The sequence below is a fragment of the Acanthochromis polyacanthus genome, chromosome 6 (assembly GCF_021347895.1).
Source record: "Acanthochromis polyacanthus isolate Apoly-LR-REF ecotype Palm Island chromosome 6, KAUST_Apoly_ChrSc, whole genome shotgun sequence".
Lineage (NCBI taxonomy): Eukaryota > Metazoa > Chordata > Actinopteri > Pomacentridae > Acanthochromis > Acanthochromis polyacanthus.
In genome coordinates, this window is record NC_067118.1 from 40,044,931 (window position 1) to 40,072,105 (window position 27,175).

The 27,175-nt window shown below is 42.0% G+C and overlaps 1 protein-coding gene across 1 annotated transcript in view; it reads right to left on the bottom strand.

The window, feature by feature from the left end:
- Window positions 1-6,616: 6,616 nt before the first annotated feature.
- pex14 (peroxisomal biogenesis factor 14) overlaps window positions 6,617-27,175 on the bottom strand; it is a 47,350-nt gene continuing 26,791 nt past the window's right edge. Inside the window, 6 exon segments of the mRNA XM_022206677.2 lie at window positions 6,617-8,921; window positions 8,924-8,943; window positions 11,628-11,719; window positions 18,666-18,763; window positions 22,964-23,066; window positions 24,989-25,074. Of these exon segments, the coding sequence (XP_022062369.2) occupies window positions 8,473-8,921; window positions 8,924-8,943; window positions 11,628-11,719; window positions 18,666-18,763; window positions 22,964-23,066; window positions 24,989-25,074 (848 nt within the window). The 3' untranslated portion in view covers window positions 6,617-8,472.

A 27,175-nucleotide genomic window follows, 5' to 3' on the forward strand; every position in this document is an offset into this window, starting at 1 on the left:
CGTACATAGACACCACTCCCAAGTATGGTCTCTATTGTTCTTTTAGCGTAATGCCTGAATTTCTGGGTTTCACAAGGATTAGATTTACATCACGTGGACCCTAGCATACTTACATATGCAGAAACTGTAGCCCAGGCCTGGCACAAACTTTGTGGCTCAATTGGAAGCCTTACCTACTAGCTTTGGGGAGAAAATAAATTTCTTTTAAAACTTAACTGAGAATGCAGTTTAGCTGTATAGAAATATAATTTTTGGGAGATATGATTAGACAATTTGGAAAAGTTAGCACCAGCCTTGGGAGTTTGGAAAACACTATAGTAATCTTCAAGTTTGTTTTTAGCCGCACTAGAAATGTAGCTCAGGGAATGTTAGTGTGGATGGCTTAGTTGAATTTCTCCTGCTGTATATCAAGTCATGTTCAGTGCTAATTAGCAAATGCTAGCATGCTTAAAGGCTAAGATGGTAACTAAGATGGTCTATAATGGTTGGACTACATTCTACCTGCTAAACATCAGCATATTAGCATTATCAATGTCAACATGCATCAAAGTGCAGCCTTACTGAGTCACTAGCGGGTTCTTAGCATGATTTTGTTTATGAGCAGGGTCAATAGTCCTTAAGATATATCTTGCATATATTTTTATGTTCATTATGATCATGCCTTTACAAATTCCAGAATTATTATTATGGAAACAATCACGTATTGATAAAAAGTGACTGGATATCAATAAAAAGTCAACTAAATAACCGACCAAATTTAATAACAACCACCTTCTAATTAGCTAAACAATAATAAAACGAGCTGATTCAAAAATGGTTTTGATTGTGTTCTTTTTATTAAGTTGAGATAATCATGACAGGTATTTCTTTTTTGGCAATACATCAAATTCTATATGGAAAATAACAAATTCCATATGTGTCAGAGAAATCACTTTCCACTAAGTTCCCCGTTACAAAAACACCTCTCCAGGAAGTGTGTTAATTCCAGATCACATGACCTGCTCCTCATGATGTCATTTCCTCCTGAAGAAAAGACTGGCCAGACTCCAAGGCTTTCTGACTTATTTAATATAAAGTAGTCAACAGGTTTACTACAATATCTTTAGAACTAACTTTCAGTTTTACTCAATTGTATATATATATTTAGAATAATTTTTCTGTGAAAATGCCATGTGGTGTTTGGTTATAGGCGGCCATGTTGATTGTAGGGCTGAAAACAGCAAAAATGTCAACTATGATACCTGTCAACTATGTTCCAAAAAGTTTTGCAATTATACATTGACCCAGTAAATGCTACGAGAAATGTTGTATAAAGTTGACTAGCTGTGCTTAACAGAACACAAGGCCGATTGTGAAAGCAAAATGAGAAGAAAGTGCAGGACTCTCCCGCTTTATTTCCTTCTCTCTCCCCCATCTCTCCCCCATCTCTCCCCATTCCAGCCTGCCTGGCCACTAGCATGCTTCAGGTGTTCCACAGTCAGGCCCTCTGATTAGTCTAATTTGCACAAACGCTGCCGAGCTTCGCACCTGTTGCCCCTGCGCCGCCTGCAGCCGCGGTCCCTCAGCAGGCTGACAGGCCTTCCCTCGGATAATCCAATCTCTCTACCAGTGCAGGACAAGGGCATCTGTTTTTTTTCTACCTCTTGTCTCCCTTCGTGTTCTCATGGCCACCACGCTCCTGATGGCTCATTATTGGACCATTCATAAAAACAGGCAGCCGGTATCCACCTCCCTGCTCTATACAGCAGTCTGCTGTTGTTTTCCCTCAGCGCTCCTTAGCAGCGCCTTCCTTTACCTGTCAGCGAGGTAAGTAAAGCTTTCCTTCAGGTCCAGAAGAGGCCCAGCAGCCTTTCACATGACAGCCTTCCAGTATCCGCAAACTCCATTTGGATTTGAAACGGCGCCAGGAGAAAATCAAGTGACACAGGCCACACAGAGTGGGAGGGCGGGAGGGAGGGAATGTGATCCCACTTGATTGTTGAGAGTTTATATAGCGAGTGATGACAAAGTGCTTTATGACTTTGCAGTGTTCGCTGGGCCCTGCGATTGAAGCCTTATACAGGCAAAGCCCCCTGGTGACCTTGGCTTGTCAAATGTTCTCATTTTCACCAGGAAGGAGCCGGTGTTCAGCAGCCACTCACAACTGGCAAGCTGCTTTTAGAGAGACAGCCACAGAGAGCTTTTGGAGGTGACCCATGCTTCCTTACTTTCACTGCTGAGGAAATGCATCAGTCAGAGACAAACCATTAAATTATAAGACTATGTAGAATATAAAACCATTAATATTTAAAATGTAAAGAGCAGCTATGCCAGTGGCTCTCTGATGCTGAACTTACACTACCGTTTAGCTTTGAGTTAAATGCTAAATGCTAACATCAGCATGCGGTTCTTTAGCAGGTGTACCATGTTACAGCATGCTATCATTTAATTACAAGTTAGTTAACTATTTATATAACAGGCAGCTTAGAATAATAGGACATTTTGTGGCATGTTATTTAAAAAGTTAAAATTTTGACAAAGAATTCATCCTGAGGAGAGTATAAATGTTTTTTTAAATCACATTTAATGTTCATCTATCTATTAGCTGTTGAGATTTTTCGATAAAACACAATATGTCAACCTGGTGAAGCCACAATTGAGAAGAAAAGTGAGGAGTTAACAGGGGGATACATCATCTAGAAACCATAAATGTCAATTCAAAATTTGATGCTAATATATCAGGTGGATGTTTCACCAGATAAATGAAAACTTTGACCTGGTGGTGGCACTTGATTAAACATCAATGGATAACCAAAGTCATTAGGATTCGTCCTCTGTGGACGATGAATTCATGTCAATCCATCCAGTAGGTGAAATTCAGTCTGAACCAAAGCAGCTGACTGATCAGTTAACCAGCACATTATCAATCTTTTACATCACTGCCGTTCTTAGAGCCTCTCTGATTGTGTGATATAAGAACACTGGGATGTCAAAATCAGTTTTGATGGAAACATCTGGAAAGAAGACTAACAGACCTTCGCAGCAGAGAGTGATCAGTAGAAACATGGATTTAACAAGGAATAAACGGGTATCTCCAGAGGGGTAACGCAACTGGTGGTGTTTCTAAAGGCCGTCCACACATAACATCAGATCGCTCCCAGATACATACGACATGCATCTTATCTCACAGGGAAGAGGAAGAATAATCATTTCATCCTCAGGGCTGCTCTACCTGCATTGACTATGACCTTTCCTACGCAAATGGCAGGACACTTCCCCTTTGAGCTACACGTCTGGAAGTTGGGCGGAGCCTGATGCTTGAAGAACCGGGTCTGTGTTGGTTGGATGTAAATCGTCTCAATCAGTGCGATGAGGAAAAAAAAAACAAAAGCTGGACCAGGATCAACACTCAAGGACTCCAGGAGGAGTTTTAAATGAGTGGAGATGATGTGTGCACGGTGCAGACAGAGCCACGGTGGCCCTCTGACTGCTGCTGCTGCTGCTGCTATGGGCTAACAACTCTTGCATTGATCCAGGGAGACACTCAGCCCTCTAACCTGCTGAGTGCTCAGTTCCAGTGAACAATGGAGTTCAGAGCGCGTCGATACACTATCCTATTGAGTGCTCTCCGTTTAGCAGCAAGATTGATGAGGTTAAGGCTCCCAACCGGGGAGCCAAATGGTGTCAAAACCAAGGTGTTGCTTTGGACAAACAATCCCTCCCTGCACTGCCGCACTGAGAGGCGCTGGTTAACGGCTAATGTGCCCGCTGTAACCGGGAAATATATTTAAATGGCTGCAAGGTTTCTGAATGGGTATGCAAACTGCAATGGATGTTGTTGAGACTCTTAAAATGTAGATGAGAATATGAGGGTAGGATAGACGGCGCTTTCTGGACAGGAATGCACTGCAAATCCCCCAAGACACTAAATGATGTACAAGTGGATTTATTACTGTAGGTCCCTATAAATCTAAGGTTGGCCTGAACTCCAGGGAGAGGTTAATGGATTACAAAGGGATGTGGTATCGAACCTCAGAGAAGTTTATACACCTCATCAATATGTGAAATGCTATTGATCATTTAGACCTTGATAAATTAAATTCATACACTTGATAATGCACGGTAATATTGAGGGGAAAAAACTAACTTTTTTAACCCAGCCGTGAAAAACCGCACATTAGGAAAACAAGCAGGGATTTGATGTGTTATGTCGATACTGAGAACTAAAATTCTGAGAACTGTTTCCAAACACTTACCAGAAATTTGATTATTTAACAAAGAAATGACAGAGGACACATTTAGATTTTCCACAGTTGTAACTTGGGGAACACCTTCTCACATACTTGTCGAACAGCCTCTTTTATGTCATTCTACGTAAATCTAAGGCAGCATGTCATTAGGATATAGGCTGCATATGAGAGGATCAATTGCACTCGACGTGATGCAGCTGGATCGAAATCAACATGAGAGATTGTGCATCTGCTGCAACGTGGACTTCTGTGTGAATACAATGAAAGCAGTCAGTCCAACACTTTGGTTCAAAGAAATGAAAAACTATTGGCCGGCCTTCAATTAAAGCTTCTCTAAAGTCAGAGGAGTACTACTACATATTTGAAACAAGTCGTATAAAGTCTTTTGCGATTCCAAAGGGAGTCGCACAAAATCTGATGACAGACCAATGGGGTCAAGGCCACACCAGCTACTTGCACAGCAACACTAGAAGTCTTTGCATTTTGGGTAATGCAGACACCAGGTTGTGACAAGAAGTAAGAATATATCAAGTAAAATAATGATAACAATTACTCTGTTGGTAATTAAACTAAATTAACGCTCACACGGTAAACAACATGCAGCATTAATAAGGCTCATTTAAACACAGGACTAATGTGAAAATCAAGTTTTCAACCTTGTTAACATGCTTTTTATATGCTAGAAGATGCATCATGAGTGAAATCAGTGGTCAACACCAGCATTTCTACCTTGGCAACAAAAGTTTTGCTAAACAGTAAATAGCTAGAACTAACTTAAGCCATAAAATGACGTTTTTCATGTAGAAGACACAACTTCCTGGGATTAGATTACCATAAACAGCCTTCATTTACATTATATTGCTGCAACTATTGCTCTGTCTCTCTCCTTTTTTCTCTCACTCCACCACAGAGGTTTTTTTTGTACCTTGGGTTCAGCAAAAATGATTAGAAATGAAATTTAAATCAGCAATCAGGGATCAGTCTCTTCTAATAACAGGATGTGGCTTTGTTTATCATCATTTCTCCTTCAGAATTAGCTTTGAGTTTGAACATGTATGGCTGATTTACTCTAATAACACAAAATGGCATTGTTTAGAATAGTTTTACAATGTTTGAAAAGAGCTGCAAAGAAGAAGATTCACTAATGGAAACAAATGTTGAGCTGCATCTAAACCATTTTTAACTCGAGAGGAAAAACCAACGTCTAAATGCGTAACTCTGAAATAGCGATGAGTTTTTGGCGGTTAAACAGTGACGGTGGAGGGGCTTTCACTACGCTGACGATTGTAACTGTAGAACCGTGTTTAGCTAGAAATGACAGCAGCTTTTACTGCTGAAAGTTTGACGATGTAAAACTGAGCCTGACACACAGGAACTGAAATAAACCTTCATGATTGACTTCAAAACACGGCTTTCCTCCAGGGTCGCCTCAGGCCAAGCTTTACATTTTCTGCCCTGCTCGTATGAAGAATTTAAGCACAGCAAAGCAATGACTATATTTTTAATCAAATTGTTTTTTGGTCTACAGGTGTGGAAAAAAATTCTAGTCTTATTAAGCCCATAAATGACGTTTTTCATGTAGAAGATGAAGCTTCATGAGATTAGATTACCATAAACAGTCTTAATTTCCATATATTGCTGCAGCTATTGCTCTGTCTGTCCTTTTTTTTTTTACCAGCTCTACACCCATCTCACTCAGCCACAGAGGTTTTTGTAGCTTTGGGTTAAGCAAAAATGATTGGAAATCAAATTTAAATCGGCAATCGGAATGACAAACCCCATTTTAGAAAGCAGAACTCACTACAGGAATAAAAAAAGGCTCCGATGATGCACTGACAGAAATAAATAAAACTTTCCACATTTAAAGTATAATCATGTTTACTCATTAGTGGAGAGAAAGCTTAAAAAAACTCGGTCTGAAAATCCCTGCCCTGTCATGCTTTCTCATAATTCATGATTCATGGTTACGTACAATATCCACAAAAGTAGCAGAGTGTTCTCATCTGTATCTGGTGTTACTGATACCTTACAGCTGGTTAGCAGCCGACACAAAACAAAAAAACTCAGGAACCACAAAGATTCATCTGAAGATTTCACCTTAAAATGATCTTAGCATTCGAGGACCTTTGGATTTTTATTCGAATCTGGGCAGGCTCAGTGTTCATATTTAAAAAATCTAAACGTATGAGCCTCAAACTTGCAAATGCAATTTCAAATAAACAAACAAAAAAAAATCTAACAAAAAGTCTTTTTATTTAAGCCAAACAGAAAATAACTCCTACAGAAAAGCTTGCTGCACTCGAGCGCCCGCAGCAGCATTCACACAAACATCCCAGAGATCAAAAACAACCACAAAGAAAAACTGCACGACCCACTTAGAGAACACGTTCTGTGCGATTTGAATTTAATAACAGTTTTATAATATAAACATGAAAATCCCAGTAATACCAGGATCATCCTTTAATGGTACAGTAGATACATTCACGTGTATATTGTGTCTAGCTGGTTTAAATAAAACTAACAGAGATTCTTCTGGAGTTAACCAAATTTATTATAGTTATGGCTGAATTTCAGACAGTGTTCAGCAAGTTGGACCAATTATTGAGACTACAGTGTTTGCAAAGCATGGTAACTCTGGAATTATTTAACAAAACTCATTTCATCCACAAAAAATTCATTTCTACAACATCCAAAAATATACTTACAGCATACTGCCATGGTGTGTCATCATTCGGACGTACTTAATAACTCAACAGATGTGCGGGTCAGGCTCAGTGTCCCTCTACCTTTTCTGTGTTTCCACGAAGGTCATGTGACGAAGATGGAAATGGCACAAGAGCTGATATCCCTTCTTCTCACTCATGGACTGTTCTTGTTAGCTCGAGACAGAGTGAGTAATTCAATAAGTCAAGTATTCATTTATTACTTTCCTTTTCAATCATGGGGCATTTTTTTTTTAACTTCCCCTATCCACCTCCACACTGAGAGAAAAAAAAACAAAAGTGATACGAGTTCTGCAACTTCCATCTGTGGCAGCGCTCGTCGTCTTACTGCAGCTTAATTACAAAATATTGGCGCCGTTTTCTGTAAAGATTACTCACTGTAGGAGGCTCTACGTAATTTGGACCGGAGGGTTTGTCACAGAAAATAACACAATGCAACTGGGCTTTCTGTATTAGATTTCCGCTTTTAGCCTCCTTGACATTTCAAGCTGCATGAACTAATACATCTGTTATTTGTTGATCATTTGATTATTAACATACTTCACAAACCAAATCAGCTGCCCTGCTGGAGACACAGATACAGCTCAGCAGACAGCAGTCTGGGTTTTCTCGCCTGCCACGCACAAACACACTCGCAAAGACGCACAATTCAGCCCTCAGTGATAAAGGAAAGCGGGGAAAAAACATTCATCTTCCCCTCCTTTGAGCGTATGAGCACTCTGACACCGGCATGGAACAAAGCCCGTCATCACATTCTAATCTCAAATTTCAGGGCTTTATTTCACCCAAATGCCACCCTGCTGGCCTTGTGAATTATTGACAGACTGACACCAATGCGAAAGGACACATAAAGAGGCTAAAAGCTCCGGCCCTGGAAGAGCTTGTCCTCTCCTATTGCCATCAACAGGGAGACAAACTCTGCTAATGCTCCACTGGAAGCTCACGGTAACTTTGAGACTGAAGTACCAACATATGATTCCTGACCCACAGCCGCACTACTGCAGCAGAGATATTCTGTGCAGCGCTGCCTCTTTGGTCTGAAGAAGGGCCTTTAGTACAATTACAAGGACACCAAGGCAAGGCTGTGAATTATCTGATCAAATCATGAAAATTAAAGCAGTAAGTCACACACGGTTAGTACTGCACACAGGCTTGTAAAGTCGCTCTGATTTGACTACTGCTCCTCATTTCTCCTTTCAAAGAGCCCTAACGACACTTGGCTCGGCATGCAGTCATTTAGTTTGCAGGATCAAAAGTGAACTGTGGTGAGCCGTGTGTCACTAAACACTCCAATATTTGTCAGTTTAGCATCTTCTGACGCCCACGCCTTCTCCTCACTCTGCTCGACACTATGATGTGACAGAAACGGGCGGAAACAGAGAGTGAGCACAGATTAAGAGTAAAGAAAACAAAACAAACAAAAAAAACAAGCAGAATGTGTGTGAGCAGAGCGGAGCAGAGGCGTCGGCAGAGACGAGATGTGGTGTTTCACAGAGTGTTTTTGTGCTTTCCGCTGTCGTCTAATCAACCTCGCTCTCGTTGCTGGCACCCTCGGGCCGCCTCAGTTTGTCCACCTGTTCGTTAATCTGTCCATCCCCACCTCGCCGATCCTCTGTCTGCATGCTCAGACCCTCCTCCTCCTCCTCCTCTTCCTCCTCTTCCTCTACATGGCTTACAACATCCTCCTCTTCCTCCTTTTTCTCCTCCTCTCCTTGCACCTCCATGCGGACCTGATCCAGCGGCAGCGTTGCGCCCAGGCCCACGGCGTCCCCGTTGATCCCATGGGCTCCATCAGGCCCTCCCATTGCATCCTGGGGGCTGTGGTGTCCATCTTTGACGGGGGAAGAGTTGGTGGATTCGTTACTGACGGGGGAGATGTCGCTGCTGCTGTTGGTGTGGTTTCCGGACGGCGAGCCGGACGCTGAGGGCGGCTTCAGGGGAATCTGCCACGAGGGGATCTTAGGAATAGTGGAGTTGAAGGGAATTGTTTCCTGTGTGTCGGGGGGAGACAAGAGTGTTGAACAAAATTAGTCTTGATCACAACTTCATCAAACCTCACTGTGTTTAAAATGTGTGAAGACTGAGAGCTTTCCCACGATGTAATCAGCCATAATTGGGCATACTGTGACCACAAAACTATATATAGCTTCCAGTCAGGTGTTGACTGAGAACACAGCCTCAACGCTGCTTTACGTCTTTGCATGCAGCCACACTCTAAGCGCCCCATCTAATTCTCATAATTACAGCAGAGAAAATGGTTTTCTCCCCCAAATAGCCAGATGTTCAGCACACCTGGTGAAGATGCTCCGAGATTTTTTAATTACACCGACTGCAGCTTTTAAGATCAAAAAGACAACGTTGAATGGGTTCAGCACTTCTTGGGGCTTAAAAAACAGTTTGGAGATGATTTGGATCATGCGCAAAGGAAGGGAACAAGTTTGGAGACAGATGGCGACACGCAGCCTTTATTTTTAGTGATTCAAGTCTTTGCCAGAAAAGTCATTGTGGGAGTCGGGATGAAGTCAAAAAGGCAAATGACAAAGGGATTATTACTGATTAGAATGTACGAGGGGAACAAAACATGCTCAACTAGACAGTTGTGAGGCAGTTTTTGCCCTTGCTGCTTTTCTGATGTACACTCTTACTTCAGGCTTCATTATAGACACTGATACATAATCATGCATGCTAATGGGCCCGACTGAGCCGGGCTGTGCCTGACTAGATTGAGGAACAAAGCCGGAAAGAATGAGGGAGCGTCTAGCAGTATAGAGAGACACCGTATCACAGCAGCAACATAACCTGCCTTACACCTTGTTATTTACATTGCAGGTACAATCTGATGTTACAGGAAAAACTACATTTAATCGGGCTCTGGCAGATCCTTCGGTCGCTTTTCTTCGTAACATCCATCCTTCATTTTGCACTCATAAAGTTCAGCTGGACCAACTGTGCACATATGTGTTTATTCTGCTCCCCAATAAAAGCATTAAAGCTCAGAGGACCAGCTGATGCCTGCAGTATGCTAATTGGTCGAGTTGTGAAGCAAAAGAATGGTGCAATCAAGTGTGCAATTTGCAAGAGCAATGTGACATTATGTATTCCTTTGTTTTATGTATTCACACAGAAACTTTCAGACCCTTCTATAGCAGCGCAGCACAAAAGAAGGGAGTTGGTAAGATTTAAAGTCCGACCTTCAGGGACAATGCAGTCATGGAAAAAATTATTATTCCACCCTACTTTTCTTCAATTTCTTGTTCATTTTAATGCCTGGCACCACTAAAGTCACATTTGTTTGGACAAATACAGTGATAACAAAAACACATCAACAGCTATGGCACTGTTCTGCCAAACACAGCTTTTATGATTCCATGTTTTCTTTTCTGTCTGTTTTAATCACATGATCCACACAGCAGTTAGTACTGATTGCATAACCATTGTTTCTGATGTCTGCAGCCGTGCGTCTTGGCATGCTTTCCAGTTTTTTCTCTACCTGTCTTTCACTCATGCCAGTTTCCAGTAGTGCCAAGATGGCTGCCTTTGTGGCTTCACATAATTCTTTAGTTTTAGGCGTTATGTGAGAGTTTACAACTTCTGAGTTGTGCTACAACTTGAATGTCAGCAGGAAACCACTGTAGACCTTTGAAATGACCTCTTATAAACCCTGGAATACAGTGAAGCTGAAGCATGTGAAAGAGGACATAAAGTATGATGGAATCAGCTGCATTTTTGTCATGTTCATTGTATTCTTCAGGTAATGTACCTTTAGTGGTAGCAGGCATTGAAATTAACAAGAAATTGAAGAAAACAAGGGCGGTCTGATCATTTCTTCCATGACTGTATATGTACTGTGAGTCCCCATCAGCCTTGTTTTTTGAGTTTCAACCCAATTTCGTGGGACTCCTCAGCACATAGGGGGTTATATCAGTTTGTTGTAATCATTAAATGGGTACCGGCTGGGTTTTTTCCCCCCCCACGTACAGTACAACCTTCCATGCTTCAGTCATGTGACGACAGCAGTCATCACAGTAGTATGTGCTCCCTGAATAAAGATTTGTCAAACTAGTTTCAAAAGTCAACTGTTAACTTTCACAACCAATATGTGCACACGCTCTCCAAGGGGAGTCACGTAACGGCAGCTTGGCTTTTTTTGGCTCCACCTGTATTTACACACATTTTTTTATTCATATAATTACATGAATGTTTGTGTATAAACCTGTATGAGCCGTTTTTATTCGTCTGCTCGGATCAAAAAGGGAATAAAAATAAGTACAACAAGTTAAAGTGCAAGAGCATTGTTAGAAATGTATTTTAATGATGGGGTAAATAAAATGTGTGTAAAGATGCAAAACATGTTAACAAATAGTGTGTCTCACACATCAAGCTGCTGGTGCTTTGCTCCTGTTTAACGCTGTCAGATAGTTCAAATGGACTGAATAAAGGAATTTAAAAGTGCATGAAAACACCAAGACCTAAGCCTTTCTACACACACACACACACACACACACACACACACACACACACACACACACACACACACACACACACACACACACACACACACACACACACACACACACACACACACACACACACACACACACACACACACACACACACACATACACACACACACCTGGTCTGTTTCATGTGACAGGGGTCTGGATAACTTTGTTACCTGCTGAGCAGTAAGCCCTTCAAAGAGGCGATCTCAGCCTTCAGCTCGGCGACTGTTTGGTTGTCCAGGATGCGGTTGGTCGAGGACGATGCCTGCAGGAAAAACACAAGTGAGACACACAACAACAACAACTGGCACACACACACACACACACACACACACACACACACACACACACACACAGGCACAAAAGCACCGCTGGGGTCACACACAGGGTCGCGGCACAAAGCTGGTCCGCTGTAGGTCTTTGAACAGCTCCTCTATGCTTAGTCACAGCTATATGAACTAATACATTTTTTTTTTTTTTTAAAAAGGGCAGGCTACATAAACAAATACGGCAAATGCAAATGCTAAAGCCGAATGTTTTTGTGTAGCCAGGTCGTCCATCACCATAACAACCTCACAACTGCCTGCTGCTGCAAACGACAGAAAGCTGGACAAACCACGTTTATGGTGTCACAAAGTCCTGGGAATCATGCTGTTTTTACATAATTTTCCATACTATCTAGAACAGATTAGGCCAGTGTGCAGTGTTTTGGATAATGATTATCTTGAACAATGGCCACATTCATGAAGGCAGACCAAAGCTTAGCAGTTTGTTTTGTTCTTTTTGTCTTTTATCAAAGGCGCGTGTTATCACTCACACTGGTGCATAATGGGAAAGTATTTGAATGGCAAATTGCTGCCGAAAATCTGTCTCTGCAGCACTTTTTTAGGGGTAGGCTGGACTTTGACAGAGGCGGCTATAAAATGATGAGTTTTGATAAAGGCCTTGAACAAATAAAGTGTCACGTGACGACAGCCAAACGCAGCAAAAAAAAAACTGTAGCTGTGGTAAAATGCGCCAAATGAACGACAGCCGTGGCGAGTGGAATGGTGGAGGAGCTGGCACACGCATGAAGCAGATGTTTCAGGGTCGCCAGATAAAAGAGGGGCCGCGAAAAGATTAACTACATGAAAGAACAGAAGAAAAAGCATCGGCATTACAGCTTAATAGACGTTCTCACATCTGTACCCCAAAACTATTCCAATAAAGCGATCTGAAAACGCATCACTCTTTAGTTGTGACTAATCATGATGAGTCACACCCAGAGCATCGTCTAGCTGCGAAGCCAAAATGTTGGGGAACCAGTAAGCAGAAAGCTGCTCCTCTTTCCTGGTCTATTCATGCATAAAAAAAAAAAGCACAAACATGTATGAGAGCGAGAGAATAAAGTGATGAGACCAGAGGGAGTAGAAGGAGCAGACAAGGGAAAAAGTGGGATAAAAGAAAAGTAAAAACTGTAATTAAGACTCTCCTGACTCGCCAGAGGAAGCTTGTTAGAAAGCGTGGACCCCCTATCGAGGGGAGAGGGATAGCTTGGACTCTTTCGCTTGTAATTAAATCTACGAGAAATTAATTGAATCACATCTGAAAGGGATCAGACTCATTTACAGTGGATGGAGGGAGGCAGAGGAGGAGAAGTAGGGAGACGGAAAAGGAGGCGAGGGGGAAGGAGGATTTTTTTTTTTTTGGGCTCTTATCGGCTCCTAAACCTCGCTGATAAGGAGCCGTGTTTTAGAGGTGGTGCATTGGAGGCCTGCTGAAGACACTCTTATTACAGCCGTCACCTCATTAGAACCATCTTAATCCCTCGCCTCCCCAAGGCACCCGTATAATAAGGCTGGATTCTGCTTCTCTCTCATTTTACGTTGAAGAAAAAAATTAATTGCCGTATAGGCTGAGCTAAACGATTTCCAAGGCACAGAATCAACTTAGGAAAAAGGCAGATTTCTCCAAACAGCTGAGATGCGATGATTTTTATGTACTCGTGTCCCATAACGGAAGAATAGAAGGCTTTAGAGCAGACTTGTTAACCACCGGCTACATACATAATATGCATTATCTACAGAGCAGCACCATATAATATCTCACATCAAGGCTTGTCACACAACACTAACTCTGACATATGTCTTATTAAGTCTGAAGAAACCTAATTAAATGTTGGGCCAGGGCTGAATTTCAGCTCTGAGATACATTATGCCAGCGTGTATGCACACACATTGTGTAAGGACGGTGTGTTAAGTGCACTAGGTGTTTGGGTGGAGGCTGAGTGGTGGGGGTATCAGTGACTGCACAGAATTAAAGTATGCCGACTTTAAAAGCCCAACCTGAAGTGCTGACAGAGATCCGATAGACCGCACGAGGGTGTAAGTTGGGATGTTTGAGCAAACTGCTGATCAAAATATTTAACCTCTGCAATTATTTATGAGCTTTGATTACAAAAGCATCTTTCAAGAGACAATTCTATCACACAACACACAGTGCAGCACAGAATCTGTCCTCTAGATTACTAATTTCACTATTTTTCAGAGCAGTAATAGAATGAAAGTCTTGCTTTTTGCCTCTGTAATAAAAGTCATCTTTTTTTAAATATGCACTTTTTGCAGGTTTGCAACAACTTCACTTTTCTCCTCTACATACAGCGTCCTCCATAATTATTGGCACCCCTGGTTAAGATGTGTTGAAAGCTTTAAAATAAATTCAATTTTTCTTGCAGAACCATACTCACACACTGAAAATTGTAGAAAAATGTATTGTAGGAGAAGATAAGGTGCTGTTTTGTTGGCAAAAGGAGGTTGTACAAAGAATTAACATCAGGGATTATTTCTTAATGTGTGATTTTTTTTCCTCCACTGAATAAATGCACATTAATTAAAGGTTGGATTTTCCTCTTTTTTACATTGTGGTCCTATGTTATTTAGAAAAAAAACTGAATTTATTAGAAGCTAAGAACACATCTTAACCAGGGGTGCTAACAATTATGGAGGGCGCTGTATACACACATGCATTAGTGTGTTTTTCTACATTTAAATTTACACATTCAATCACAAATCTGTTTTTTTACCTCCGCCAAGGAGGTTATGTGACACCCGGCGTTTGTGTGTCCGTCTGTCTGTCTGTCTGTTAGCAAGATAACTCAAAAACGCCTGGGCAGATTCAGATGAAATTTTGAGGGGATGTAGACTATGGTAAGAGGAAGAGCTGATTTAATTTTGGTGGCAATCCGGAAAAGATCCAGGATTCTGGATCACTTTGAATTTTTTATGTAGTATGTGGTCCAAACTAGGACAAAAACATCATAGGTTAGTATGTCGTCTAACAAATTGGAACAAGGTGTCCAGATAGCTCAGCTGGTTAAGAAGGTGATTTGTAAACTACTTTATTGAACTACTTTATTGAAATACTTTATTGAAACAGAACTGTGTCAGAGATGCAGGTTCAATTCCAGCTCATGATCTTTTACTGCATGGGTTTCCTGTTTTCCTCTCTATCCTTGGCAGAGGTCTGCACACTCTGAGTGCTTTTCTAGTTTTAATATATAACTGAAATGCATTTTAGGTTCTCTGGAAAACTGCATCATTTGCTGAATGTCACTTCTCTGCTCTTTCTCCTGTCTCACTACAGAGTGTGTTAAAGACAAAAAGCTAAAAATTATATCTGTAGCCCTTTAAGCTGCAGTCAATTCCAGCCATTTTCAGTACAAAACAAAATCGCTAATATTCTATTTGTAAATAAAAATATGACGAGAAATACAGGGAATAATGGACGCGCATCTCGAGGTGCATTTCCTTGAAAACGACCGATTCGTGGATTTTATACCGACTTCAAGACATGTTTTGGACAAAATATTTTACTGGCTTGTCGTCTGGATGTCCAAGGTTGGATTATGGCCGTTTTTTGTGGAATATTTTCATCTGTGTGTAATAATGAACCCGGAAATGTGAGTCGCGCTGTGTACGTTGAAGCCGTGTACAGAGAACAGATGGATGAATATTCGTTGTTTGTCGGACAAATGTGTTTATATTACCCGCTGTGGTAATCACATCTGAAAGTGGTTTATACTGGCGGATTCATGAGAATCTAAGCTTTCCATCGGCGTATAATGTTTGTATAATCGCGTTTGCAGTTTCAGACATTTAGCAAATTGCTTATGCAGATCTCAAAGTGTACCGCGGGCGGGACACTGAAGCGCAACGGGTTAAATCCATGCACTGAAACTCTTTTAATCTGTTTTGGTTTCCAGGATGCGTACATTCACAGGTACATGCAAAAGTCTGGGCATCCCCTTTGGAAATAACATATTTTGCAGGTTTTATTTATGTTTTTTTCACTGCAATTCAATAAAATAGGTAATCTGGCAAACTTTTGCATACAACCGCAGAGCTTCCTTTGCTATAAACGTATCTGACCTCCCACCTCTATGTCTGTGTTTCTCTGTATGCTCCTCTGTGTGTGCAATAAAAAAATACATAAAAATCATCTCTTCAAATCCTCGCTTCTTTCTGATGTTTGTCTTATTCCACAGTTCCTGGTGTGCAGGTGCGTGGCTCTAAGGACTCTGCGTGGCCTCAAGACTGCAGAGCATAATTCTCCACTTGGCACTGCACATCACAGAAATCATTATGCATGAACAAACAACAAACGAGCAACCCGCCGCAACCAAAATAACACAAACTCACCCTATCCGAGTGGCGCCACCTATTAAATTATCAATCACCACTGTGCCGGCTGGATGTGTTTTTTACTGTGTTAATACTGCTCATAGTAAAGATTTCCTCTAACTGGTTTAAAAGCCTTGTAACTAATATGTCTCGGGTGGGTGCCTGGGTGTGATAGGGGTCGGCCTATTTCTGCTGGTTAACTGAGTGCTTCAGGAAGAAAAAAAAAGAAAAATATATATTACAAGCAAAGGGAAAAAAAGACCAACTCTAGCAGCACCCAAGGACGGCAGCGCATCTGGCTAAATGAAGATAAATGCCTGTGGACCATTAGCAACAAGATAAGATCTTTAACAAGCCTTGTTTAAGAGTGTCTGAAGGCAAATTAATTCACAGTTATTCCGCCGGCAGACAGTGTGTTTTCGTGTAACACATGTATATTTATGATGGAATTAGTTTCAAAAGGAAGTCCCCAGAGGAGTGTTTTTGAGTGGAAACACTGGTACAGTGCAATTGATTTCACTCTATTTATGCACTTTCCCACTGGCAGTTCGTCTCACGCAAGCAAGGAGGCGGTTTCTAATCTTCTATGTAGTATCCACTAATAAAGAGAACGATCAGTGAGTTGAGACAGCAGGGCAAACACAGTTAACAGGCAGATTTGTAATGATAATGGAGCAGAAATAGACTTGGCTGTTTAACATCAGGGATGAATCATCCTGAGGCGAATTCATCCTCAACGCCAGTGGTAGAACACAGCAGCACGTCTTTGCAGAATCACGATAAGTAAGAAAATTATGATAGACAAAAAAAAAACGTCCGCGGCTCTGAAGTCTGGAAATGTGCAGCATCAGCCTGGACTGCGTGTGTGTGTGTGTGTGTGTGTGTGGACATGAGCCAGTCGGTCTAAACTCTCCTCCATAATGAGGTCCCCAGTTTAGGGACAGCAGACGCACTCCGCAATTGAGCGGTTTCAAACTACGAGAAATGTTTACTTAGCAGCTGAGGAAACAGAAGTCTCCATGTGTTTTGGGTTAAAGGCACATTTCCGCGTTGAGAGGTATAATTGCTAAGCGTGGCGCGCTTTGAGCAGCGTGGTGAAGCAAACCCTGAAAGCCACAAACGGTGAATGATAAGTAGCTCCCCAGCTCCAACATGTGTTTCTCATCAAACATCCCGGACCTGAAAACAATTTCCCAATTTCCCCCACGGCCCGAGACAACAGAGGGCCCCGTGCCGACTCGCAGGGAGAATTTAAGATCAACACTATAGCTATAAAGCAGAGTTTATGATTTGTTTAATGGGTGTTTTGATGGGAAATATACTTTTTATACACTACTGCTGTCCAACAAGGCACTCATAGCAAATGAAGTAGACACTTTTTAATCCAATCTGTGATTTAAAGATGAGGAAAGAGAACAAAGAGCTGGGTGTCAGGGTGAGGAAAACTTCAGACAGGTTTGTGTCGGACCAGCATGGGGCCGATTCCCATCATCGCGCCCAAATATTCACACATGCTGATCTGGGCCACTGCTGTTTTTCTACACCACACAGAGAGAAATGTGTGGCTCAGAACTTGAAACGGCACAAAATGAGCTATGAGTCGTCAGTTTGTGATGAACCTCGTCCAGGGAACGGATCCATATTTTTCTTCCTGGATTGTGCCGAAGCAGATGTGTCCGCATATGCTTTCCTGCGATATCCAGATGCTACAGTTACACACCCATGTGCTTAACAAGCTGTGGACATAAAACATTGTCTAAGATCGTCTCTTCCGAAGCAATTTTTAGAGCCTGGAGATCATAAAAGGATTTATGAGCAGTGTTATAAAAAGCAAGCAACATTTCATTCCTGCACATAAGTTTTAGAACAATCACTCAGTCCGATTCACCGAAACACTTACGATTCTGAGTAGATTATGGACACCGTCTATAAAAATCAAGGCGAAGAGGAACGATATGGTTAAAGATTATAGTCCCGTGATGAGATGCACTTTACTTTTTTGTAGCTTGTGTTCCGATGATATACAGTATAATAAGGCTGTCTGTCTTGGGTAGTTATGACTCGAGCAGCGCAAAGAGTTTAGTACACAGAGGCCTCGAGAAACCTCTTGCATCACCTCATCAATCTGAAGATTTTAACCTGTTATTTGAGTTTTACTGAGCTCTTCTGTACTTGCAAAGTTACGGCCTGTCCAGCTTTCCTAAAAACCATCAATCAGAAACAACAGATCTTAAAAGTGCGATCCGTAAAATTTCATTCAAGCTTCTAGTTGCCAGCTTTGTGAAGTTGTTGCATCTCACTTTTGGCAGTTTGCAGTGAAGACAAAACGTTTAGTTTAGATGGACAGCAGCATCTCCAACCACAATGGAAGTGCCACCATCCGTTTCATCAAAATTAGAGAAGAAACTGCTGGTAAAAGTTCACCAGTTAAACCAGCGAAAGCAGAAGGTGACACAAGAGAAAGAATATTTAAGTAGAATCTCATATTTTTTTACTCAATATCGGCGATCTTTTAGCAAGTTGCTGGAAGTGTGGGATGCTGGTGGTAGCTACCTCTGCTGTACTCAGTTCCTGAGTGAGCTCCTGGATTTTCTGCTGCTGCTGGATCAGAAGCTCCTGAACAGAAGCCAGGGTCTGCTGCAGCTGGGTGACTGAAAAACAAGCAGAATGACAGACAAAAAGGAAGTCAGATTGCACGATGAAACGATTTTAGTGGTACAAAACTGAATATGTGTCTTTCTCAGAGATGATGACAGACCTGAGGTCGCTCGATCAAAGCCGTCCTCTAAGAATTGTAATCAAAGCTAATACTCGGTAACTTTAGTCGCAGCTTTTTCGGACCGAGGCATTGGGGGCGGAGGGTGGGAAGGAGGGAGGTGGGGGGCCACATACGATGGAGGTATTAATCTCTAGTGTCTGAACTTAAATCAAATAACAGTCTCTAACCTTCCATTATCCACCCAGACACTGCCTTCTAATGCATCTTAAATCCTCAAACGATCAACAAAGGAAAAAACAAGGCTCTCATTTGGGAGGAGGCTGCCAGACAAAATGTCCCCCTAATCCTAATAAATATTGTTCTTTTTCCATTGACTTTGAAGATTGAATTAGTTCAAGTGTTGGTGTTAGACGAAGGTGTATGATTTCAAATAACACCGGGCACAGTTTGTTGCCCCCTGCTTCCAGTCACGCGTGTATTACCAAACAATGCATTAAGTTTCCCCGAGCTGATTATATTACAGAAAACCAATAAACATTCATATAAATCATGGGCGTGTAAAGTGTTAAATCAAGCCTAATAGGATTAACATCAACAGATATTGTGGCGGTCCACTGCTGAGGTTGTCAGGCCAATGGTTAAAAGCCTGAGCTGCAGCCGGCTGGACGGGATGCAGAGAAACCTCCTCTCACATTGACAAAAGACAAGAGCGCCCGGCTTGGGAGCCGTGTTTCTTTTGAAAAAACACGGCGCAGACAAAATATTTGATCTTTCAAAGACGCTAATATCTTGTAGTGACACCTGTGTTTGAATGGGTGGAGCTGTATCAATATAGGTGGGGTGGTGAGGCGTTTTGATCTTTTCGACTGCGAGTTGGAGCAGGATCCTTTGGTCGGGACGCAAAGACCACTGTGCAAACAATTTGAATTTTTCGTACTCGGCTTGTGATCCAGAGTGTGACCGAGCTTTCTGAAGACGGCAATAAAACTAAAATACCGTGGCTATCCCTGCTTAAAAAGGTGTTACTATGACAGGGTGTGCGCTCGAAACCAAGAGCTGCCCTATTAGTCTTTGATTCCACTTTACCGCAAAACAGCTTATCCAGATGTGCGGGTCACTCTGCCAGCCTCTAATGCCGTGTCTCCTGAATTACCATTGGCACCAGGTTTTTTTTTTTTTTCAGCCAAACAGTCCCAACTCTTTTCATGTCTCTCCACAAAGTTGACTCCTTTGTACTGCTCAGACACTTGACAAAAATGCATAACTTCTTATTCCCAGTTATCACAGACACGAAGCCAAGAATAATAATAAAGTCAATGACTTTGGCCGGGCATGAATCAGAAGGAGGCTGCGGTGTGTGTGTGTGTGTGTGTGTGTGTGTGACAGAGGGGGAATCAGAGACAAGATGATGTGTGAGGCTTGCAGCTGCTGCGAGGAGGCTGCACATTGTGTATTCAGTAAATTATTCAGTAAATACCTCGATATAATGTACACTACATATGTCCAGGCCTGTCTCTGTCTTTAATGGCCAGCTGGTCACCAATATGGCTCCCACCAACAAAGAGTGCCCAAACAGCCGCACAATTCCATTACAGCCGGGGTGCGCTGAAGTAGTTCCAAGATCCATTCATTAATTGTCTGTGTGAAGTTGTAGGCAAATCATAATGGGAGTCAAGGCCCTTACTCTTGAGCTGGGGCTGGCGAGAGAGACTAATGTAGTCCCCATTCAAAAGGATACATCACCTCATTGCGCCTGGCACTAGAGAAATACATGAACTTTAACAAAAGGGGGTTCAAGCAATTGGCAGCACCGAGGCAGTCGGTCGCTATTACTCAGTGCAGCGAGGAGAGAGGGAGCGAGAGGGAGAGGAAGACAAAGGGAAAGCAGGGGGAGAAAACTCGCAGTGTAATTGCAACCCCTCTCCCCAACTGTTAACTACAACAGTCATTAACTACAATAGCAGCTTGGCTACTGCAGTCATAGCAAATTAGTTCCCCACATTGGCTGAAGAAAAGACCTGTTTTTTTTTTTTTTTTTAAGGGTTTTTTTTTTTCAACTGGAGTCTCACCTGCTCATTGGGAAAAAAAACAAACAAACACGATGACTCTCGCCGTGAAATCTTTGCTGACAAACAAAACAGGGTTTGCAAGTTGGCAAATCTCCAAAAAACGTGATAAGCAGAGCAAGAATGGGCAGTGAAATAGCCAGGGGAAATGTGTTTGCATAGTTGGGAGAAAATGACCATAAAAGAGCATATATTTGTTAATCAGATTCAGGGTGGCACGCCTCGCACGCGATCTCGCACAATTGCTGCCCTGCGCCTACCTAAGCCAGTCAGAAAACAATAGCATGGGTGTGACGGGATGAAATGATAACAGCCATATTTTCATCTACAGCGCGTGGCTCCGTGACAGGAGCACCGAACTCAAATTGTTAATTTGCTTTAATTTGGAGATGACGCCAAAGTTAAACAAAGGATTTTAAAACGGCGACGTCCTATTTATGACTCAAGCTTGGCTCCTGTTTGTTTCTCTACTGCTAAAAATTCAGATACACGCAGGTCTCTTTCTAGTTTATATAGTTTTTGTACAGAGATTAATTTGTCACCTGGGAGAAGCAAGTGCATCAGTAACACATTTATTTAGGAAGAAGAAACTGTTGAGGTAAAGTTTTTATTTTACTTCTCATGCCATATGAAGAAAGGCACACGGCTCATGTACAAACAACTGTGATTTATGAAATTTAAAAGGAATCGATTTGATCTGACACGTATTTTAAACAAAAAAATTCAAACACTGACCTAAATAATGCATGCACTACCTCATGAAAATTCACTTTTGAAGATTTGTCTGGCTAATGTTCCTTTATTTTGTGCCATAAATGCTCAGTTTGTGGGGTAAAATTATGGAATAGTATGAGCTCAAAATGAGCAAAACTATAGAACAATTTAAAAAAGAAGAGTAAAATAAAAATGCTTGAAAAATAAAATAATGTGGAAGAGGAAATGTGTGCATAAGTATAAGGTTTGATGCAAACAGGAAACACTAAGGAGATAAACAGACATGTAGCAGGTAGGAACTAAAAACATTAAACTTCATCCTTATTTTAGGGTTTTTATTTGGTTGTTTTGTTTTTATTGTGTGTTTATCTTCTTTTTTAACTTGATGACACTGTGGCATGTCTGAAATAAAAATAAATAAACAAAATTAAAATATTTGTATATACAATATGTTAAAATCCTCCAGGAAGTTTGAGGAGCCTTTAAAAATACTACATAAATACAATTTTATCATCATCATCGTTATTACTATTAAAATACAAAAACCCCACAGCTTCCCTGAGCATGTTTTTCTGCCTTCTCTTCAGAAGGGGTTCTTTACTTTTCAGGTGAAAACAGACTCCGGTTCAACACTACTGTTAACGAGACCAAAGTTTCTCAGAGTGCCTCTCTCATTTACGCCTCCCTGGATTTTTAATTATACTGACGAAGAGCTAGGAAAGCATCTCTCTCCCCGCTTCTCTCGCTCCACGTCTTGACAGCCAGGTTGAGATTCCTCACCTGTCCAACATGGGAGCCGCACCTGTCACCGTGCACTTAATCACACTAGGGCCAGTGCTGAGCCCAGACGCCACACAGTGCCACGCCGCACACACACACATCCGGCTCACAAACGCACACACAGACACACACACGCACGCACACAAAATTAAAATGAACTTTCTGCCCACCTACGGGAAAGAGGGGTGGATGATGATGATGGCGATGGAGGTTTGGATTGGGGGGTGAGGTGGCTGGTGCAGGGAGGGGGAGGAGGGGGGGGAGACGGATGGAAGGAGGGAGGGGGGAGGATTGAGAGAGGATGGGTGGGAGGATGGGTGGGTGGGTGGGTGGTGGGGGGAGGAAGAAAAGTTGTCATTTCCCAACTCCTCATTAATATTCCGAGGTTAAGAGCTTTTCAGCGAAACGTAATTAATTGAGCCCGAGCCTGACAGTAAACAAGCAATTTCAAATTAAAGCGAAATGACAGCGGCGTCATTTGTTAAAAACGTGCGGGGCCCCCCGATTTTGGCGACAGATAAATGAGGGAAAATGTTAAGGAGGGAGAAAGTGATGAAGATATTAATCTTCACCTGTCTGTGTCAGCGTGCCACTCATTGCCGCAATGTTGCTTTCCATCCTCTGCAGATGCTTCTTGTCCTCTCGGCTTCTCATAATGAGGGGAAGGATGTATTTCTGCAATTAAAAGCATGGCACAATATTACACTTCTCTCTGGTGGAAAGGGGGCAGAAAGATGAGGAAAAGACGGACCCATCCAGACTTGGCAGTGGCAGGTCAAAGGCATTGTTTTATTGGACTCGTGCCTCACTGTCTAAACTGCGTGATTAGGTGCATGCATTTCTACTGCAAAATGTCAAAGCAACTGATAACAGGTTGATACACACATCTAGTGTTGAAACCATTAGTGGCTTACAGAATGAACCATTTTTTTAGAACCGATTAGTCATTTATTTATCAAGCAGAAACATTAAATATAGCTGTTTCTCCTAAATCGTTTACCACCGTAAATAAATTTCCTATTATAGACGAGCCAATTAAACAAAACAGGCAAAATAAATAAATCTGACAAATCTTATGTAAGTAAGTGTTAGCTGTAATCCTAAAAACATGCAGTATTCCCTGTAATATAAATGAATCAAACCCATGTAAGGACAGTGAAAGAGAGAGACGGGCCCACAGGGAGAGACATGGTGGTGAACACTGAAAATAGTCTTCCCCAACCAAAAACAATGTCATGTTGTTTGTCATCTCTCTGCCACCGAATAAACAGAACTCCACCAAATGATATGCACGTCTGACAGCCAAATGAGGATGTTTGTTATCCAGCGTTACACACCTCCTGAGTATCTCATTCAGTCCCTTTACATATGTGTGTGGAGTCGAGTTCGCCAAATAAAATCAATGTCCGTGCGTCCCTGAAGGGGCCCGCTGAACTGTTTTCATCACCATAATTTTGCTTTTTTTGCTTGGTTTTTTCCCCCCCGTTCAGGCTGAGTAAGTTAATCCCTCGCTGCCAGTTTGCAGCTCTCTGCCGGGTTTTCTCTCCAGCTCAGGTGGCAAGCAGCCACACCAGCGCAAGTAATAAACACTTTTTAGAGAAAAAGATTAAATGGGTGTCAACACGCGGTAATTAATAAGTGGGTTGCTGGGAGTGTGGTGTTTACAAGGTGCACCATAACATAAATAAAGTATGGGCAGAAGCTTGGACATATGGTGCGACTGGCGCTACGCTCTGGTGACATGACAGCAACCTGTGCCGTCCCACCAGGGAATCCCACCTCCCAGGTGACTGGTGGCTGGCAAACCCTGCTGCACGGAGGAAGCGGTGGACTGGTGCAGAGTGTGTTTTCGTCCGCAGAGTTGGGAAGGAGAGACAGAAGGCCCTGAACGCTCATGTGCAGCCTTATGAAAGGCTCTGTAAAGAAAAATGAAATGATAGAAGATAACGGGATCTAAAGAGAAGCGGGTTTGTCTGACAGGGTCAGGAAGGCATATGTACGTACATCGCATGTGCTCCCTTCCTCGCTCTTATACACACAAACGAGAACAGCCTGTCAGCTAGGCCAAGAGCTACTGCTGGAGCTCCTGTCCTCCTCTAAAACGAGAGTAATGGCTTCCACATGCCACTCAGACTACTACTAACAACCACTATGGGATTAATGTCACCGGGGACAAGGGGCCTCATGAGCTCATGTTCAAGGGCTGCTAAGCCCGATAAAAACCAGGGCGATTATTTTTAGTCTGCAGGACGACAAAAAAATGGTTGGGTGCTGTGTTAGCAAATTTATTTTTTAAAGGAAAAAAATACATGTTGGAGAGGGGAAGTTAAAATGAAGGGGTTCAAATGAGATCATGCTTTGACGTAAAGCGGGGTAGCTTTAATAACAAGACCAGAGTGATGTTACATATTGCCTAGGCGCCTTCTATTCTAGCACTGTAATTCATCATAAACCGATGCCTACCAGTGTCAGCGTAACGTATGGGAGAGGCAGCACTGACGGATCTTAGGATGCTGTGTATAATATGTATAACAAACATTCCCCGTGAAAATAAAGTCAATGAGGAAACACAGTCAAAAAGGCGTGGTGGAACTTGCCTTGTAAAGCTGATGGCAGCCGAACGCGATGCCCACCATGATGATGGTGAGGGCGCCGTAGTCCCTCCATCTGTATCCTGCTGGACCTGGAGGAAGCAAAAGGAATGGGGTGAAACACTGATCTTTGGAAACCACAATTATCTCACTGTGAAACTGTAGCATGTACTAATAACGCGAATTTCATTGTGATGGATCACACAACATGTGCAGGTTTCACAAGCAAGTGTAAACTAATTGATTTTCACACTGTATAGATATGAAACCAATAGAAGCCAGTGAGTGTGGGGAAAACTAGAAGAACAAACCCCAACAGCATTGTTTTGCACCATGATTAATTGAGATGTTAAGTATACAATTTGCACTCAGTGGGAGAAAACATTGGAAAAAAAACTTTGATTAAACCTCTAAATACTCTGTGTATCGAATTTGCATGTTTTGAAGACTTTTTCATAACATTCATGCCTTAAAGTGGCTTGGATTGAAGGTAACACCATTGCTTTCTACTATGAAGTCCCCACATCTATCTCCAGCCACCCCTCACTGTAGCTCCAGCACACCAGCTCACCCTGTTTAAACACTGTACAACTGTTCTGCAATGCACAAACTTGTAATATTAGCAGCCATATATGTTGGAACCAGAAAACGAATAGAATAATAATGATATGGAAAGTCCCATCCTGCAAGCTGATAGAATTGCTTTTCTAGGTTTGTTTACACATGAAACTGTTTGATACAGTTTCAAGGCAGAAATGCTCAGCCATGGCTTTTTTCCCCTCATATGTCTTTGAGTATAAAAAAAACATATATATATATATATATATATATATATATATATATATGTGTGTGTGTGTGTGTGTGTGTTTATTACCAAAGTTTTTCTTTTTAAATAGTTTTTCAACATCAGAAGCTTTTTAAGAAAAGGAATCGGAACCCTCAGAAATTTACTTTTATACTTAAGCCTACAGAAGCCTACAGAACAAACAAACACTCCCAGTCCTGCTCTTGTATAAGGACACTATTGTCTTCCACTGCTATTTTCTGGGAGCGGGCCCACTACAGTGTTTGTAAATCAACCTAAAACGAACGGAAAGGTAAGAGACGGTGCACTTGTGCGTTTCAAAGTTGGCTGTTGTGCTGAGTGACAGCTAATGTGAAAGTGTGTCATTGTGCAAGCTGTCATCTGGGCAGGCCAACTGTCTGTCAAGGTGGAAATTCCCCACTTAAGAGAGGCATTCAACTGAAAATGTCACTAAACAACAAACAGGTCTGGAGGAAATATGTGAGTTTTTTTTTCTTTTATTTACTCTAGTGAGGCCAAAATGAAAAGGAAATTATTAAGAGGCGAGGCCACTAAAGCACACCACTGATATTCTATTACAGGTCTGATTTCACCTAATGGGTTATGTGGTACATGTTTACTGGCTTGAAGTAAGCAAACCAGATTGATCTTGAGCCTTAGCACTTGCGTGATTTTACATGCAAATAAAATGAGAGACCCACAGTGATACTGGACTATACGGTACATTTTCAAGGTGAATGCTCTTTTATTCTCCTTACTCAAGGGCAAGTTTCATTGCTGCCGCAGCATTCAGCAATGAACCTGTAACCTTTCCTATCGAAAATTTTGAATCATTCTCCAACATCCATATGGTAACCACATAAATTTGGGTCTTCATCAACATTATAGCTGCGATAGACTGTCACCTATCCCAGAATACCGTGCATCTGAAAGGCCTGGGAGTCCTTGGGATAGGTGGTTGACCCTGAACAAGCCTCACTGCATCACCAGAGGTCTTCACTTGCTCTTTCCCCCTCCTTTTGGACCTTCCATTCTTCCTCTGTCTCTCCCTTTTTCTATACCATTTTCCACTCTGCCATCTTCCTTTTTTATTTGGTCACTTAAGCCGTGGAACTGTGGTCTCCATCCCCCGTTTTTCCAATCTCCTCTCAAATTTATTGGGTTCAGTGGAGGCCTTCCTGTCCTTCTACCGTGTGGAAATAGAGATCAGAGTATCCATTACTTCGACAGAGATGGATGCGGGTCCCTGTGCACCGTCCCCATAAGAAGGACATCACAGGGAGGTAGCCCCCTCTTTTCGGCATGACCCCCCATACAAGACTCCCCGCTCTCACCTCATTATGCAGCTCTCTTATAGCCGTTTTGATATAAAACCCCCCACTATGGAC